We start from the raw sequence: 16,669 nt of genomic DNA on the forward strand, positions 1-16,669 counted from the left end.
GCCCAGGTCCTGGCCACCGGTCCGGGGGGGGGGGGGGGGGGGGGGCTCTGCATTTTAATTTAATTTTAAATTAAGCTTCTTAAACATTTTAAAAACCTTATTTACTTTACATACAACAATAGTTTAGTTATATATTATAGACTTCTAGAAAGAGACCTTCTAAAAACGTTAAAATGTATTATCAGCACGCGAAACCTTAAATTAGAGTGAATAAATGAAGACTCGGCACACCACTTCTGAAAGGTTGCCGACCCCTGCTTTACATGCTGCCCACAGGATCTTGGGTTTGGTAAGACCTATGGGCTTGTATGAGACCGATTCCACTGGCCAAGGATGAAGACTGATGTTGAGCAGTATTGTATGACCTGTGCCTGGTATATACAACAGAAGACTCTACCCATGAGAGCTGCTCCACTGTTTCATCTTCACAGTGAAGGCCCTATGGATTTGGTCTGTATGGATTTTCTCACAATTGAACCCGATAACAGAAATACTTGTAATGTGCTAGTCGTAACTGATCATTTCACAAGGTATACACAGTCCTTTCCCACTAAAGATCAAAAAGCTTCTACTGTTGCTAAAACTCTTTGGGAGAAGTACTTTGTGCATTATGGGCTGCCCAAGTGGATGCACTCCAATCAAGGACGGGACTTTGAGAGTCGATTAATTCAGGAACTTCTGACTATGCTAGGTATAAAAAAAAAATCTAAAACAACATCTTATCATCCACAGGGAAACCCACAGCCTGAACAATTTAATAGGACCCATCTTAATATGCTGGGAACCTTGAATACCAAATAGAAATCTAGATGGAGCCAGCATGTTAGCCATCTTGTGCATGCTTACAACTGTACCCAAAATGAGGCCACTGGGTATTTGCCGTATTTCCTAACGTTTGTACGTGAAGCACGATTACCAGCTGACCTCTGTTTTGGGGTTTCAGTGGATGGGTCTTCCCACCAGGCTTATCTCCAGTATGTGGCTAATTTAAAAAAAAAGACTTGTGCGCTGATTATCAACTTGCTCAGGCAGCATCTGATAAGATGAACCGGGGCAATAAAGGCTGTTATGACCAGAAGGTGCGATACTGTGATCTGCAAGCCGGTGATCATGTTCTTATAAAAAAATCTTGGGCTCCTGGAAAACATAAATTTGCAAACCATTGGAATTCGCAGCCCTACATTGTGGAGAATCAAACGTCCAGGTTACCTGTACATCCACTAAAGCCTGAAAAGAATGGCAGCCCATTAAAGATTTTACATGGAAACCACTTACTTCCACTGGGGCAACATCAGAATGGATGCTCCATCAGATATCGAGCCTATCCCTCTACCCAGATCATCTAACCAGAGGAGAGCTCTGACGTCCGAGAGTTCCTCCCCCAACTCCATAGGTGGTGCTAATCCTGTGCCAGTCCCTGCTACCATGATGGACGTAATTGGTCCCCCATCAGAGACTGATTCTGAGGAGGTTTACCCTGACTATATATCTATGTATCATGAACCCTCAGATATGTCTCCTGGGTCTGTTGTACTGTCACCTGAAAGCTCAACTAGAACGCCCCTTTTAAACCCTGAAGCTCTTCCATTCTTTCCTGTGGGGAAAGATGTGCATACATCTTTGCCCTCCTGTTAGGGTCTTCAAGTGTAGGGAACAAGGTTGCTACAGATGTTACTCCTTCTACAACGGATAATTCTGTGTTGGATGCCGAATCTGACAGAGCTTTATTAACACCTCCTGTAGAGGAGAAAGAAGGGATGGTACAGCCCTTAAGGAGGTCCCAGAGAGAAGTCAGGCCCTCTCAGCAGTTAACATATGATGTGGTTAGAGTGAGCAGTGAGGTGTCCATCCCCACCGTACATAGTGGGGTGGATGTATTTTAAAATCTTTCAGCACATGTGGAGTCCAAATGAGAATATGTATTCTCTAAGGATAAGCTCAGGTGTTTTTCATGGTGGTGCTCACCTCAGGCTAGATGCCTAAATTGTGCCTATTCCAGTGGGCCGATACTTTACCCTGCATTGTATGTTACTCTATCTAGCCGTAGGAATTAAGAATGTATGTATTATATTGTAAATTAATCTGTTTTTCTTCTTTGTTCTGGTTCCTTAATGGGGACATTAAGGATTTTTCTGGTGGGGGGAGAATGTAGGCACCCTTTACTAGAGGGGCCTCTGAACTTTATTGGGAGTGGTCCAAAGGAAAAGCCTGTGTGCTGCAATCTAGCCTTAGCGACTACAACTCCCATGAAGCCTGGGGGAAAGAGTGAGAGACTTCCTCTTCCAGTCCGTGCAGGGAGAGCAGGGGGGAAGTCCATTTTGGGAAGAGGAGTGAGATTGCTACTGTGGAGCTCTGGCCATATCATAGGCTGCTGTTAGGAAGCCAGACGCTGCTGCTGAGAGCCAGCTGGGGCTTTGATCGAGCAGGGAGCCTCAGAGACTGTTGGTGGCTTCCTTGGAGCTAGGGTAGAGACTGTTGCTGTGTCTAGAGCTGACTGAGGTGGGCCTGCTGTGAAGGACTGTGAGTAACCCCCGCTCTTGTTTGGGAAAGTACTTGCAAGGGAAGGGGCACAGCAGAGAGACTGAGTCTGAGGAGAGGCAGAGTGATCTTCCCATCGAACCAGGACCCAGAGCTGCTGACCTTTGGTGGGGACAGCTCCAATCATCAGAGGGGTTGTGCAGCTTGTTTCCTGGGATGGACTGATACACGGAACCAACAGAGCACTGTCTCCAGCTGCAGATCTCCAAGCGCGCCCACGCAAGCTCCTAGGACTCTGAAATCCAGAGGAGTGTATGCTCCGGGATGGGGTAAATGCCAGTTAGATAAGTTTCGTTTATACTGTATACTATATTCGTTAATCGATTTTATTCAACTGCCCCCTGTGGATTTAAATTAGTAATGACATTTCATCTTAGTCTGTTATACCGTTTCTTTAAATTGTTAAGTAAAGGTGTGTTAACTCTAATTTAAGTATATTGGATGTATATTGTTTATATTTGGTATTTTTGAGTTACACCCATGCCACAGAATAATAATTATTATAATTAATTTATTAGAATAGGTTTATTCTTGGAGGTTCCCAAGGCACGCCATTGAGTGTGTACAGGGCCCAGCGAGGTGGAGGCACTGCCAATTTTAACTTCTTTTAGGAGTAAAGGGACTGCAGTAGAGGGATGGATAGAGGATCCCCACCTATCCAACATCACCACTGGGATACTCAGGATCTCCTTTAATGGTCAACAACATCAGGCATCCAGGTGAGTGTTGCCTGCTCCCGAGTCACCCAGGGAGGAAAGAGGAGTTACAGTTAATACATACATTTCACAATGGATGACCGGTGTGTCACTGACTTTCATTTGATATCTCACACAACATTCTTTAAAGATAAATACTATGACAGCAATGAGTTAGGTGTAGTGAAGTTTTTCAGCCTTGATAGGAGTTGCTGATAGAACTATGAAACCTTTGCTGGTAGGCATTAAGGGGTTCCTAGTGTCAGAGATGTGAAGTTAGAAAATTAATGTAAAAACAAATGTATTCAACCCCTTGAACAAACTGCCACTTAATGAGATGTTACCTGCTAAGAGTAGGTGTACATTACATGCGTGCGTTAGCCAGAGATATGATGTGAAATATATTCTTTCCTATAATGCAGGGATCGGCAACTTATGGCATGCAACCCACCAGGGTAAGCTCCCTGGCAGGCCGGGCTGGTTTGTTTACCTGCCACGTCTGCAGATTCGGACGATCACAGCTCCCACTGGTTGCGGTTCACCGTCCCAGGCCAATGGGAGCTGTGGGAAGCCGCGGCCAGCACATCCCTTGGCCCACGCCACTTCCCACAGCCCCCATTGGCCTGGAACGACAAACCGCGGCCAGTGGGAGCTGCGATCAGCTGAACCTGCGGATGCTGCAGGTAAACAAACTGGCCCGGCCCGCCAGGGGGCTTACCCTGCCGATCCCCGCTATAATGTATTTCTGTAATATCTAAGAGATCAAAACTAAGACTGTAGCTAAGAAAATACGTACCATAATGATGAGCACTGTGCCAGCACTGTTGCCCTGCTCTGCTTATTCCATATACTATGTGAACATGTATAGTAAGCAAATCAGTGGGATTGGAATGTCCTTTAGCCAGTGCAGATGAAGCTTTGGTTTACGTCTTTTATTTGTTTGTTTTCACCTAAGTATCTCCTTTCTTGGATGTGATTTTTTTTCACATGGCATTTGCAGAACATTTCAGTGTTTGGATTTTTTGACTTTTCACTGAGCTTCATATTGTTAGCAAACAAGTGTGTCTCCAGTTTAGTTAACCTGTCCTTAAACAAGGGGCATTATGTCTAAAAAGGAAGAACTAAAAATAAATTGAGGCAGTTGGAACTTTTTGGACCTGCAGTTTCCAAGCTAAGGACTGGCCCCTACAAACTTTAATTTACAGTAACTCCTCACTTAAAGTCATCCCGGTTAACATTGTTTTGTTGTTATGTTCCTGATCAGTAAAGGAACATGCTCATTTAAAGTTGTGCAATGCTCCCTTCTAACATTGTTTGGCAGCCGCCTGCTTTGTCTACTGCTTGCAGGAAGAGCAGCCTGTTGCAACTAGCTGGTGGGGGCTTGGAACCAGGGTGGACCGGCAGCCCCCCTATTAGCTCCCCGCTCCCCTAAGTTCCCTGTGCAGCAGCTGCCTGCAATTCAGCTGTCCCTCCCCCTACTGCCATGTGCTGCTCCTGCCCTCTGCCTTGGAGCTGCTCCCCGAGACTCCTGCTTGCTGTGCATGGGGGAGGGAAGAAAGAGGGGGGCTGTCAGGGTGTTCCCCTCCCCCCTGCTCCTGCACCCCGTTTACCCCATCTTCCATAGAGCAGGGGGACACACCACCGCTCAGGACGGAGGGAGCTTGCAGCAGCTGCAGTCTCAGCAAGCTGATCTAATTAACAAGGCAGTGTACTTAAAGGGGAAATGCCCATATCTCCCTCCATTCCTGCTGCCTTGTAGAGTGAGAGAGTTAACCCTGGAGGGCTCAGCCAATTGCTAGTTCATCATTTAGCAGTAAGGGAAATATCCCACCCTCTGACTCCTCCACCTCAACCAAGCTTCACAATCATCATCACTTACACTCTGTGTGTGTGTGTGTGTGTCTATATATATATATATATAGTCTTTTGTCTGGTGAAAAAAATTTCCCTAGAACCTAATCCCCTCATTTACATTAATTCTTATGGGGAAATTGGGTTCGCTTAACATCGTTTCGCTTAAGGTCGCATTTTTCAGGAACATAACTACAACGTTAAGTGAGAAGTTACTGTACTTCATCAGTCCCAATGACTTGAATGTAACAAGGTGTGGTAATAAACTTTGTGTTCTCCTGATTCACCGCAGCTCAAACTTATCCAAGTGAGTTGGATATCATGTAGGAATCACTGCCGGCAGTTTTACAGAAGTCTGGTGAAACAATTGTGCTGGATGTGCAAACTGACATAATTAACTGCATCAAAATCTTTCCAGTGTAAAAAGATGAGGATTTTTCACATTTTTAAAAGAACCCAGCACTGAGATGAAAATGTTTCAGTAAACTAGTGTCCAGAACAATGTCATTCTCTGGTTTTTAACACCACACAACTTGGATGTATTAATTTTTCAACCCCTTAGTTAAAAGGCACATGCCATTTACACAACAATGCAAATCCAGCCAGTAAAATTGTGTAAACTAGTATTAACGTCAGGTTTATGCTACCACTTATATATAACAAATTAAAATGAAAGAGTAAATTATTTACATCCCTTGTGCAAACTGATTTGTACTCTGTTTACATACATCTGCTTGTCAGAGAGTTTACTCATTAAGAAAGCAGGCACACAAAAGTCCATATAAATCACTCTTTTCCACACCTTTCATCTAGGTGAATAAAAGGTTTTAGAGTGTCACATACTTAATCTTTGTAAAAAGATTTGATTTCTTGAATTACCTTCAGTTCTATGGTCACATCTTCCTGTATAATATTCTGTGGGCAAATGTGGGATGGAAAAGGCCCTGAGTAGTTAAGGCAGAGTACAGTCATTAATAATACAAGAGGAACAGAAAGTTTATTAAAGGAATTTGTGATAAAAATGACAATGGGCTTTTGATATCTTAAGGAACATGACATCAATATTTCCTTTTATCTGGTATATTTTTGGTCCTTCCCCATAGCCACAATTGCCCTCCTACCTGCAATGGATCAGAGGAGGCATGAATGACACAACCTAGTTGTTCCTGGGTTTCCTGGTTGCTTTATTAATGACCAATGAATTACCAGGTTACATAATCCCAGTCTGTTTCAATAGCAAAGTACTTTGATTTCCACTTTAAAAACCTCTCTAAAATTCTTCACCCAATTTAACAGTGGGCCCAGATGCTCAGCTGGGATAAATTGGCTGTGATAAATTGAATTCAGTGGAACAATGCTGAATTACACCAGCCGAGGATCTGGCTCAATGTATATTACAGTTACGCCTTTGGTTAATAAGGTGAAATGTAATTATTATTTTCATATTTCGGATAGAAATATAACTCAGTAGTATATATATGAATCTAATGCTCCTCTCATGCCAATGTAATCTGAGAGGATGTGTTGAAATCAATAGTTCCATCAGTGTAAAACTGATGTGAGAGAACTGCTGATTTATTGTAAGGAAGTGAAAAGTGTTAACACTCATTTCTGGGGTAATTTTTCAAAGCTACTGTTGTCAGATGCTACCGGTGTGGTGCTCTGCTCTGTTCAATGTTGATATCAATCGGCTGCGTGCATGTTTCCTCTGTGTGCTGCCCCAGCTCTGTGCAGATAGCTGACACAGCAGACCCCGAGAGAACCCCCAATGACCACAGACTCTAGTAAGGTACGAAGGCACGTCGGCCAGATTTATTGTCGAAGAGAAACACAATCTCCAGCTTTCAGTGGCAAACAAAGTCCAAGGTGCTGCTAAGGTGCAGCTAGCCAGTACTTATGTGCTCCCTGACAATGGACTCAGCTCGGTCAGTGGCGGGACTTTCCACTGCCCCCTAGGCTGGACAAAGATATCCACTCAGGGATGCATTCTTATACACAGGTACAAACAAGTTACACATCACTTCTGACGTATTGAGGTGCAACCCCTCTACGCAGCAAGGTACAACCCCTCTACGTAGTAAGGTGCTGCCTCTCACCTTGTACATGTTGGTTTGAACAAAACAACTCTATCCATCATATTACCCTTTTGGCCCTGTCATTGGAATGGGTCAGCTTGTTCCTTGTGTGTGGAATGTACAAGTATGCAAATATTCTGATATCTGGTGTCCAGTACCTTTTAGATATGTCTCTTTTTGCAGCATCAGCCCTTTCCTTGCCGGCTTCTGTGAGCAGGGCCTGCCTCTGGCTCACAGATTAATTTTGCTTTATGTTAGCAAAGTCTTGACCATTACTTTAGTTCAGGCCTTAGGCCTCATACCAGGCCTCTGACACAAGGGTTTATGTCTCAGGGCCTCCTCTTACTACAGCTACGCATGGTGATATGCTCACATGATGCCCATTGATATTTACCATTATTGAGCCAAATTCAGCCCTAGCATAAGTAGGCATAGTGCCCATTGACTTCAGTAGAAATTGCAGCTCTATACATCAGGATGAATTTGGTCCATCAGTTGTCTAGATGCTCTCCTGAGTGTTCTGAAACTTCCTATCTATGTATTGTATTTTCAGACACACTCCCCTAAATGAAAAAACACTATAATAAGTCACAAGCACAATAGTATCACTAGTGTAAGCTGCAGTGTTTGGGGCCACTGCTGTAGCATAAGTTAGTGGGGTTTTTTTTATATAAGCATGAGTTCATGTCTGAGTTTATGAATGACTTCAACACCATTTAATTCCACCATTTCTGTTTGTCAGCAGGTATGAAAAACCTTCACATTTATCTCTTAATTCAAAAAATGATTTTTTTTTAAATGTGGTTACCATCTGGCTTCTTGCGAAGCATCATGCTTTGTTCAGCAATTGTTAAAGTGCTAGCAGTTGTCATGTTTCCTATGCTGGAAGAGTCCCTAATTGTGGAAAGTGACATTTGAATGACAGTCAAAGGCCCACCTCTGAAGCTTACTAGCCAAGCTATGAATAGTTCAGATACACCTTTATAAAAATCAAAATATTAAAGCTATACCTGTAAATAATTTTAAGCTGATTTAGGAAAAACTCCAATTACTGATAATAATAAACCACAGTATTGGTTTCCTTAGCAAATTGATAGAGGTGAGAAGTGCTAGATTGATATAGCCCTGGAGGCTGTAAAGTCTGATATTTATCCAAAGAGCAGGTACAAATTGGATAACAGAAATGTAAATTCCTCGATATTCTTCACAGACACCTTGGTAAAAGCACTTCAACCATAATCTAGAAGGGTGAGATAGGGAGTTTAGACTCCATAGCCCTTTCAGTACCTGGGCTCTCCGCTGAATCTGCCAAGATTGCCAATTGCAGTGGTAGACTCTGTGGTGTGGACGTCTATCCATTGGGAGCTTTACTGAGATCACCAGCTCATTTCACATAGGCCAGTGAAAAGCTGTTGAAAGGCAATGCCTTTGACTCACTACTAACCTGTGTTAGAGTCAAATAGGCGATTTAGTGGTTGTAGGTATGAAAGGCCTCATAAAATGAAATATGCTATGAACTTTTGAACAAAAATTAATATTTTTTGTGTGTGGAGAACAGAAAAACCTGGCAGAGTAGAAAAATTGAGAAATCCTCTTAAACAATTTCCTTTTACAAAGTCCTGTACTGAGACCTAGAAGTTTTATTTGCATGTGTTTAATCTTGAGAGCACATATTAAACTGTGTGCGCCTATAGATAGGAGTCAGTTTCATCGGTTCCTTAATTCTTATAAATTACCTCACTGGAGACACTTTTGCTTGATCAGAGATTGCAAGGTAAATTTTCATTTGTATTTTGTTGCAGCTACGAATAATCTTTATGACCAAAGGAACTGTATTTGTTTTATTCTCGGTGTATTTTGCATACACCTAGCTTGTGTTCTCATTTGATCATTTTAAACGTTATTGAGAAGCACTATTCTCTGTGGTGAAGGAATAAACACTACACTAAGCAGTTCAGAATAATCAATTGTCTTGATTTAAGATTACTTTTTGAGTGACAAACGTAATATACTGGATGTGCCTACCATTCAAATAGCAGGCAAAGTCCCTGGGTCACAAATCCAAAATTGTAAAAGTTACGAATCAGTCTTGAATAAATTAATAAATCAAAAGTATTAAATGAATTTAGTTTGTTCATTTTCTCCATAAAATAAACTGCCACCCCAAAGTATATATAGTAATAATTAGGTCTTCTTTCTCCTAAGTTTAAAGGCTCTATATCCCATTACCCAGTCTGTGGAGTTGCTCCTGATTGTGATTGTAATTTAATACAAATAAATTTAATATCCAATTTTCTGGATTCAGGACCCAGGGAGCTCCATTAACTGTCAGTTCAGTGGCTTAGCTCCCTGTCACAATTGGCTGGACACTGGATATGTCTGTCTTTGCAGAGTTTCTTTGGGAAGATGCTCTTGCTTTCTGAGAGCAGCTGCCCCTTTTATAATGACAATTCTCAGCCCAGGCATGCCTGAAAGGAGGAGAGATGGACTGCAGTGCGTGGCTCTGGGCTGCATTCTTTCGCCGGCACACACACAACAGGGACTTGAGCTCAGAGCGGAAGCTCTCATTGAGCCAGCAGTAAATGAAGGGGTTGTAGCAGGTGCTGCTCATGGCAAACCAGTGGAAAGCAAAGTACAGAGCATTGTTGCTGTCGATGGCCCTGCTGGAGATAAGCACCAGGTAGCAGTTCAGTGGGAACCAGCAGACAGCAAAAACCACCACCACCACCATTAACATCTTCAGTGTCATCTTCTTCTTCCTCTGATGGGCAAAGTATTGCTCCATGGTGACGTCTCCAATGGCATTCCTCAGCCAGAGCTTCTTGGCCACCATTGTGTAGGTGATGGAGATCACAAGCAAGGGCAGGACATACAAGAGTACAAAAGTAGTCAAGTCCAGGTACTTCCAGAAGAGATCAGCAGGAGGAGGGAAGCTGGGGAGACAGACCATTCGTATAGTTCTGTTCCTGGAGCACAAAAGGAGAAAACCTGTCAATTCCACAATCATAAGCATGTAGTACAAAGGGGATAGGCCCCTTATAAAATACTTATAAGATAGCTGGGCACATATGGTAAACAGATAGAGGAATTCATTCAGACACATGGATTAGTGCCTCTTTAAGTCAACAACTTCAACTCAAATTTGACCCAAAATGTAGATTTTTATTTACTTTAAAAAAAAACTTTATTAAAGCTTCACGGAAAAACAAAACCCCTATTCCAATGTACATCTGTCAATACTAATGGAAATAATTAAAATGAACCTCCCTCTGCAGTGTCTGCTGCACTGAGAAAATGAAGATGGAACTGACTAATAAAGATAAAAATGACTCCTTTGATTTTCATTGAACTTTGGAGAGAAACTCAAAGTGGAAACATGCTGCTTGAACTAAAAGTTTTTCCAGTTGTCAATTTTCAACTAATTTTTACTAACAGGAAAAAAATAAACATGTGTGTTTATAATTAATGGCTGTTAAATTGAGGGAGTTCCTTAAAAAAACACCCTGTTTATACATCTTACCCAATATAAAATCTTGCTAGATTCTGGTAGATGGCATGAGGCAGAGAGAAGCAGCTGGCCATAACCCAGATTATAATGATGCAAATTCCTCCTTTAGCAATTGACATCCGGGGTTTCAAAGGGTGCATTATAACCTAAGGACAAATAGTTCAGAGCATGTTAAATCTTCTCCTAGCAGGCTTTAAAAAGACTCCATTTGAACCCTTCTGAACTGATAACAACAGGACTAACTGTTCAAAAACATAGATTAATTCTAAAAAGCGATGTACCGCATCAGCAACCGGACACGTCCCTCCCACCCCCATTGCTGAATTTAGAAGCAGCTAGCAAACATGTTCACAAAGACAACAGACAAAGTCAGCACCAATTACTATGGGAACAGATCAGGCTTTAGCTGTAAGTGATGGTAATGTAACTTGGTCATGTAACAATGATGCCCACATTGGCATTCAGTTGATGTGAAAGAGATTTTTGCAGATTTGATGACCGTGGGGACCAATTTTAGGGTCTGGCCCACTGAACCCTACCTCATTTACATCAGAGCTGTGTTTTGCCCCAGACTGCGTTGGCGATGGTTTGGCACAAATCGGGGGGGGGGAAGGGGGGAGAGGGTGAGGAACAGCTGCTTTATTTTCCACCCTCCTGCTCGTTGCTTTTGCTGCTGAAGGAAGCTCACAAGAATTATGGTCTAAAAGTCACCCTGACTGCTACTCTTTCAAATGCTATTATAGCTTTGCATTGTGTAGAGACCTGGAAAGCAAAACGGATGCAAGCCTTCCACCGCTGAGGCGGCCTAATCTTGTGGACTGAGCGCAGGGTTGTAAATAATCCCAGCTCTGACACTGATTCCATCTGGTCCCTAGAGCAAGTCGCTTCGTTTCTCTGGGCCTCATTTTTCCCCATCTGTAAAGAAGGGATGGTGATACCTGCTTCACAGGGCTTTGGAGAAGGATATTTAGGGTGTACAGTGCCTGGAAATGTAAAGTTCTATAAAAATACAAATTACTGGAACAATAGCTTGCAACGTGGAGAAACACACTCAGTGCCACCCACAAACACAGCTTCAGAGACCAGCAGTGATGACCTTTGAGCAACACAATGCATAGATTATTATACTGACCACTGACAATGAAAAACGCCTATTTAAATCATCCCAACCGTCTCTTTGCTAATGAAGGTTTCTTCCCTCCACTATTTTCTTGAGTGCTTTTTCCAATTATCGAAGTCCCAAGTGATAATAGGGCTCCTATCACTTCTTTTGAGCATCTGCTCCACACTCTGATACATCCCAGGATTAGAAAATAAATCCATTTCAGGAAATGACTTTTCCTTGCTCAGTTGCATCCCCTTACTCCTTTTGTTGAACAATTTCACTCCTGAGCTATTTAAATCCTGCCAATATTAGAGGAAGTTCTCATGTTCTCCCTTCGTTGAAATAATATTTATGAATTGCTAGCAAAGCTCGACACTCAGACTAAGGCTCTGGTTCTTATTTCCCCAACCATTTGCAATCTTTGATCGTGCAATATGTAAAATATGGTATTTCAAAACATCTTTCTTGTGAAACGCAATGCTTTTCTCTTGAGTGTTATAGTGCTGGAACTTCTGGTGACCGAATGGGGAAATTTATTAAACATTAGCAGTTTAAAAAAAAAACCCATTTTCCAGCAAGTGCTTTCATTTTCTCACAGCAGCTGGCATACACGACTGACAATCTGAGCACTTAGCGGGATCCGTCATTCTTTTGGAGCTTCGTCTAACTGTAACATTTGTCGAGTGAAATTTCTTTTCAATAATAGCTGTTAATATTAATTCCAACTGCGCTAGAAACAATGGCAACCCACACCTGAGTGCACTCTTATGCAATTTCATATCCTAGTGCACAATATTTAGGGTCAGAAACAATAGTCTGGATTCAGTCAAATGCTAAATTATATTATCATCCAGGGAAAGGAGCAGGTTTGAACTGATGTTGTCTGATGCAACAAAACTGTAGAGGTTTTTTTCCTTTCAGTATTTGCAGGGAACAACTTTGTAGGGGAAAAAATGGGTCCAACTTCAGCTGAATATACAGGAAAATTCTATGCATCCGATGAAGTTGGCTGTAGCCCACGAAAGCTTATGCTCAAATAAATTTGTTAGTATCTGAGGTGCCACAAGTATTCCTGTTCTTTTTTCTTTGTACAGGAAAATGGTACAGTCCTGCATGTTACCAACTCCACGCACCCAAAAATCAAGAGTTGGGCCACAAAACGTCATGAGTGGCTTAAAGACCATGCAAATTTTTTTTTTAATTTTATTATTATTTTTATTTGCTTTCTGGGATTTCATCCTTCAGGTCACCCTCGGGTCATGTTTTCAAGCTTTTCTCCACAACCTTAATGCCTAGAACTTTTTTTTTTTTAGCTAAAAGCTGAGATGCTCATGAAATCACAGGGTGCCAGGTGCTGGGCTTTAACAGGTTGAATACTGATTGTTTTCTCTAAAGTATCCCTACATTTGCTAGAGTTTAAATTCAGGTGCATACCTGGTGTCGATCCAGTGCAATGGCTGCAAGGGTAAGCACAGAAACATGGACAGAACAGTACTGGACAAACCGGCTTATGTGACACATCAGCTTTCCGAAGACCCAGGTACTGCTTACGAATCGCACCTGAAGAACAAACAATATTTGAACACACAGGCCATGTCAAATGTAGATTAAAACAACAGGCATCATCAGTAAAATCAGATGGTGGATGCAAAATGAGGATAATAAACCTTGCCTTCCAGGGTTATTGTGAGAATTAAATAGTTAATATATTTATAAGTGTTTTGTTGATGTACCAGACCCATTTCTGCAGAAAGGTAAGCTTAGGGCACAAGGGGATCAGAAGGAGAGTGTAGAAATAGCAAACAAACAAATCTGTCGCAGCCCTGTGTGAGCAGGAGTCGTGCTGTTGATACATGTATGAAGTCACTGGAGTTATACTATTGTAATCGAGAAGAGAACTGGGCCCTCTGAGTTGAGAAAGCAGATAACACTATAACGCTGATTGCCTTCCTCATTGATTTTAACATTGCACTGCTTATTGTGGGTTATTTTATGCAGCATGTGGATGCTTTGTCTAATCACACTGACGTCAGTGGGATGTGGATATTTTGAAAATGATCTCCTCATGGCATCACAAACTGTCATGGAAAGTAGTGCATGAAGCCTCCTATTATTCCCAATGAGGTTTTGTTTGTTGGTGTTTGAGCAACAACTCTGCCATTCACACTATAACAATCCTATGCTGCTTCAAGCCTGGTACAAAGTCAATGCAAGGATTTTTTTTTTTGTGGGGGAGGGTAATTGTAATTATTACTTGTTTCCAGCAATGCCCCAAATGTGCTAGGTGCTGTACAAACATGAAAGAAGGCACCATTCTTCCCCTAAGAGTTTACACTTTCATCCTAGTTGTCCTACATTTTTTTAAAGTTCAGACTGAACATTGGGGAAGTTTTTTTGATAGTGAGATTACTAGACTGTGAAAGTCTCTCAGGGGAAATGGGGGAAGCTTTATTATCTGCTATATTTAAAGAAGACTAGACAAAGCCTTCCAGAATATACAGAAGGGAAAATTATTCATTAGCATGCAGTGGACTAGATGGGACTTTAACTTTTCCCTCTCATTCTATTCCTTTCTTTCCACATCTCATTATGAAGACAAAGGCAATCTAATCCCAGAGCTAATAAATCCAATCAGGCCAAACCCAGGAGTTCAGGGGTCATATTCCCCCAGCATGGGAAGCCTACACAGTCTGTGTAACTTGGCCCGGACTCAGCACAAACCCAGCCTTTCCCTTTGAAATCAACCTGTTTCTTAGGGACCTTAACAAGGACAGACACTGCTTATTCAGTTTCCATAGAAAACTGAGTGTACTTCACAGGGCAAAGCCTTCCCCTCTTCTTCATCCTCAGATGAACAATAGGAGTAAAACTCCGGTGTCTCCCCCTGAATCCTGCAAGAAAGTCAGGTTCACACTCCACAGCTTTATCCACTCCGCTGGGGATGCATGGACTGCCACGCCCTGCTCGCTCCAGCAGGAAAGAGAGAGAGACTGACTGTGTAGCAGGACGAGGTGGACAGATTCCTGTGTGGCCCAGGGAGAGGGACGAGATGGAGGAGCTAAGCGTGGTCCCTACGTACTTTAGCACTGAGCAGGCAACGCAGGGATACTTATTTTATTTCCTTGACAATACAGAAAGTGAGGGAGATCCGAAAGAAAAAGAAGCAGGCTCTGTTCAGGCACTGATTGCATACCCCCCATCCCCGCCACACACACACACACACAATCATAAACACAATCCACACACCTCTCCCAGAGCCCGGACACACAATCTCTCTCTCTCACACACACGCACGCATTTTGCAAACCTGACAGTAAAGGATATGGGGCAGGACTAGGACTCGCTTTCCAAGTTAACTCTCCGAAGTTACCGTCCGACCACCTCGCTATAAACTCTCCCGTCACAGCGCTGCTGCCTGCTCGGGCCGGCCCATAGCACGCAGAGCGGGCAGCGTGTTCCCGGGAAGGTGCCGGCGGGGCGGCAGCGGCCAAGGCAGAGAGTTGCTCCCCCAGGCAGTGAGACCCGGGGAGCTGGGGCGGGCGCCGCGCTGCTTACCAGGGTGAACGGCGTGTTCAGGAGGGTGATCATGATGTCCGCGATGGCCAGGTTGACGATGAAGAGGCTGGTAGCCGAATGCATCCTCTTGTTCTTGATCACCACGTGGCAGACCAGGATATTGCCGAAGAGCGAGATGCCGATGATCACCGAATAGGCCACGATGAGCAGCGCCTTCACCGTCCGGCTCTGGGACTCCCCTTCGTACCGGGTGCCCCTGTCAAAGTCCCCCATGTCGTCCAGGTCCAAGTCGCCGTGGAAGAAGGAGGATCGGTTGGGGAAGCCGTAGAGGGCAGAGAAGAAGTCGGAGCCATTGCGGTCCTGGGCCCGGCGGTAGGGTTTGGCGATGTACTGCAAGGGGAACCACACGTGGCTGCTCATGGCTTCGAAGCAGTGGCGAAGTTCCCGGGGAGTGGAGCGATTCCCCTCCGGCTCCCTCCTCCGCTAGGCAGGGCAGCTCGGAATTGGGAGCCGGGGCGAGAACCCGGCTTGCATGCTGGGGCTGGTTTAACCGCGACAAGCAAGGCCAAGTCTCAAGTCACTTCGGCTCCTGGCTTTGGGGCTCCGGGTTTCTCCCTCCAGCTTGGCTGATTCGCTCCTTTGGGGGCTTTTCTGCTTCTTTCCCACAAACTACCCCGGCAACTTGCTCCCTTGCTTTTTCACATAGTCCTTTAGCCTGTCACATTTCAGTCTCCCAAACTGCTTCTTGGATGCAACGTCTGCCCTGGAGAAGGAACCCCCCGCCCCCGACCTCGTCCGATCCCAGGGGCCAGTACAGCCCTTCCCGCTTCTGTCAGTCCTTGCAAGCATCCCTCCGCTCCGCACTGGAGGCGGCGGGCATTGACTGGCTGAGTGGTCCCCGCTTTCCCGGTTATATGCAGCCGGCTGGATGACATGCTGCATGTGCGGTAGCCAATGGGGTCTCTCGCTCTCTCCCTCTCCCGACTTGCCCCGGAGACGGCCGTGGGGGAGCGCGACAACTGTAGCGTTGCAAAGTGGCTGGAGCGGGTGTTTTTAATCCCCTCCCACTCTCCCCCCGCCCCGCCCCTCGCTACACACCGCGGCGGGAGGGGAAGCTGCTCGCCTGGCTAAGCCCCGTGCTTTCGCAGACCCAAAGAAGCGCTCTGTCTCCGGGCAGCCTCCAGGTTAATCCCTGGTCCCCCTCGGGACTCCCCCGGTGCCTGCCGAGCACGGAGTAAGAACCTGAACGGGGCCAACCGAAGATAGAGGAAAACTCCTGATTTGTCTTTATTCTCTCCCGGGAAAAAAACAAAAACCAGCCCCTCCCCCCCCCGCCGGCCCATCCAACCCTGGACAGAGGGTGCCCTTCCCCCAAGCATCG

At 44.2% G+C, this 16,669-nt stretch overlaps 1 protein-coding gene across 1 annotated transcript; it reads right to left on the reverse strand.

Moving 5' to 3' along the window:
• Positions 1 to 6,869: 6,869 nt before the first annotated feature.
• On the reverse strand, positions 6,870 to 16,354 carry LOC101946611 (G-protein coupled receptor 83-like). The gene is made up of 4 exons (XM_005279524.5): positions 15,328 to 16,354; positions 13,207 to 13,332; positions 10,680 to 10,813; positions 6,870 to 10,125 (listed from the first exon to the last, which is right to left on the reverse strand). Exons 1-4 carry the CDS (start codon positions 15,706 to 15,708, stop codon positions 9,501 to 9,503), a joined length of 1,266 nt encoding a protein of 421 aa, XP_005279581.2. The 5' UTR covers positions 15,709 to 16,354; the 3' UTR covers positions 6,870 to 9,500.
• Positions 16,355 to 16,669: the final 315 nt, after the last annotated feature.

The sequence above is a fragment of the Chrysemys picta genome, chromosome 9, assembly GCF_011386835.1.
Source record: "Chrysemys picta bellii isolate R12L10 chromosome 9, ASM1138683v2, whole genome shotgun sequence".
Taxonomy (NCBI): Eukaryota; Metazoa; Chordata; order Testudines; family Emydidae; genus Chrysemys; species Chrysemys picta.

Coding starts and splice junctions, on each gene's coding strand:
- LOC101946611 (XM_005279524.5), bottom strand. CDS start 15,708: ATGAGCAGCCACGTGTGGTTCCCCTTGCAGTACATCGCCAAACCCTAC. Junction 13,333..15,327: donor TGAACACGCCGTTCACCCTG/GTAAGCAGCGCG, acceptor TTTGTTCTTCAG/GTGCGATTCGTAAGCAGTAC. Junction 10,814..13,206: donor TTGCACTGGATCGACACCAG/GTATGCACCTGA, acceptor ATTTGTCCTTAG/GTTATAATGCACCCTTTGAA.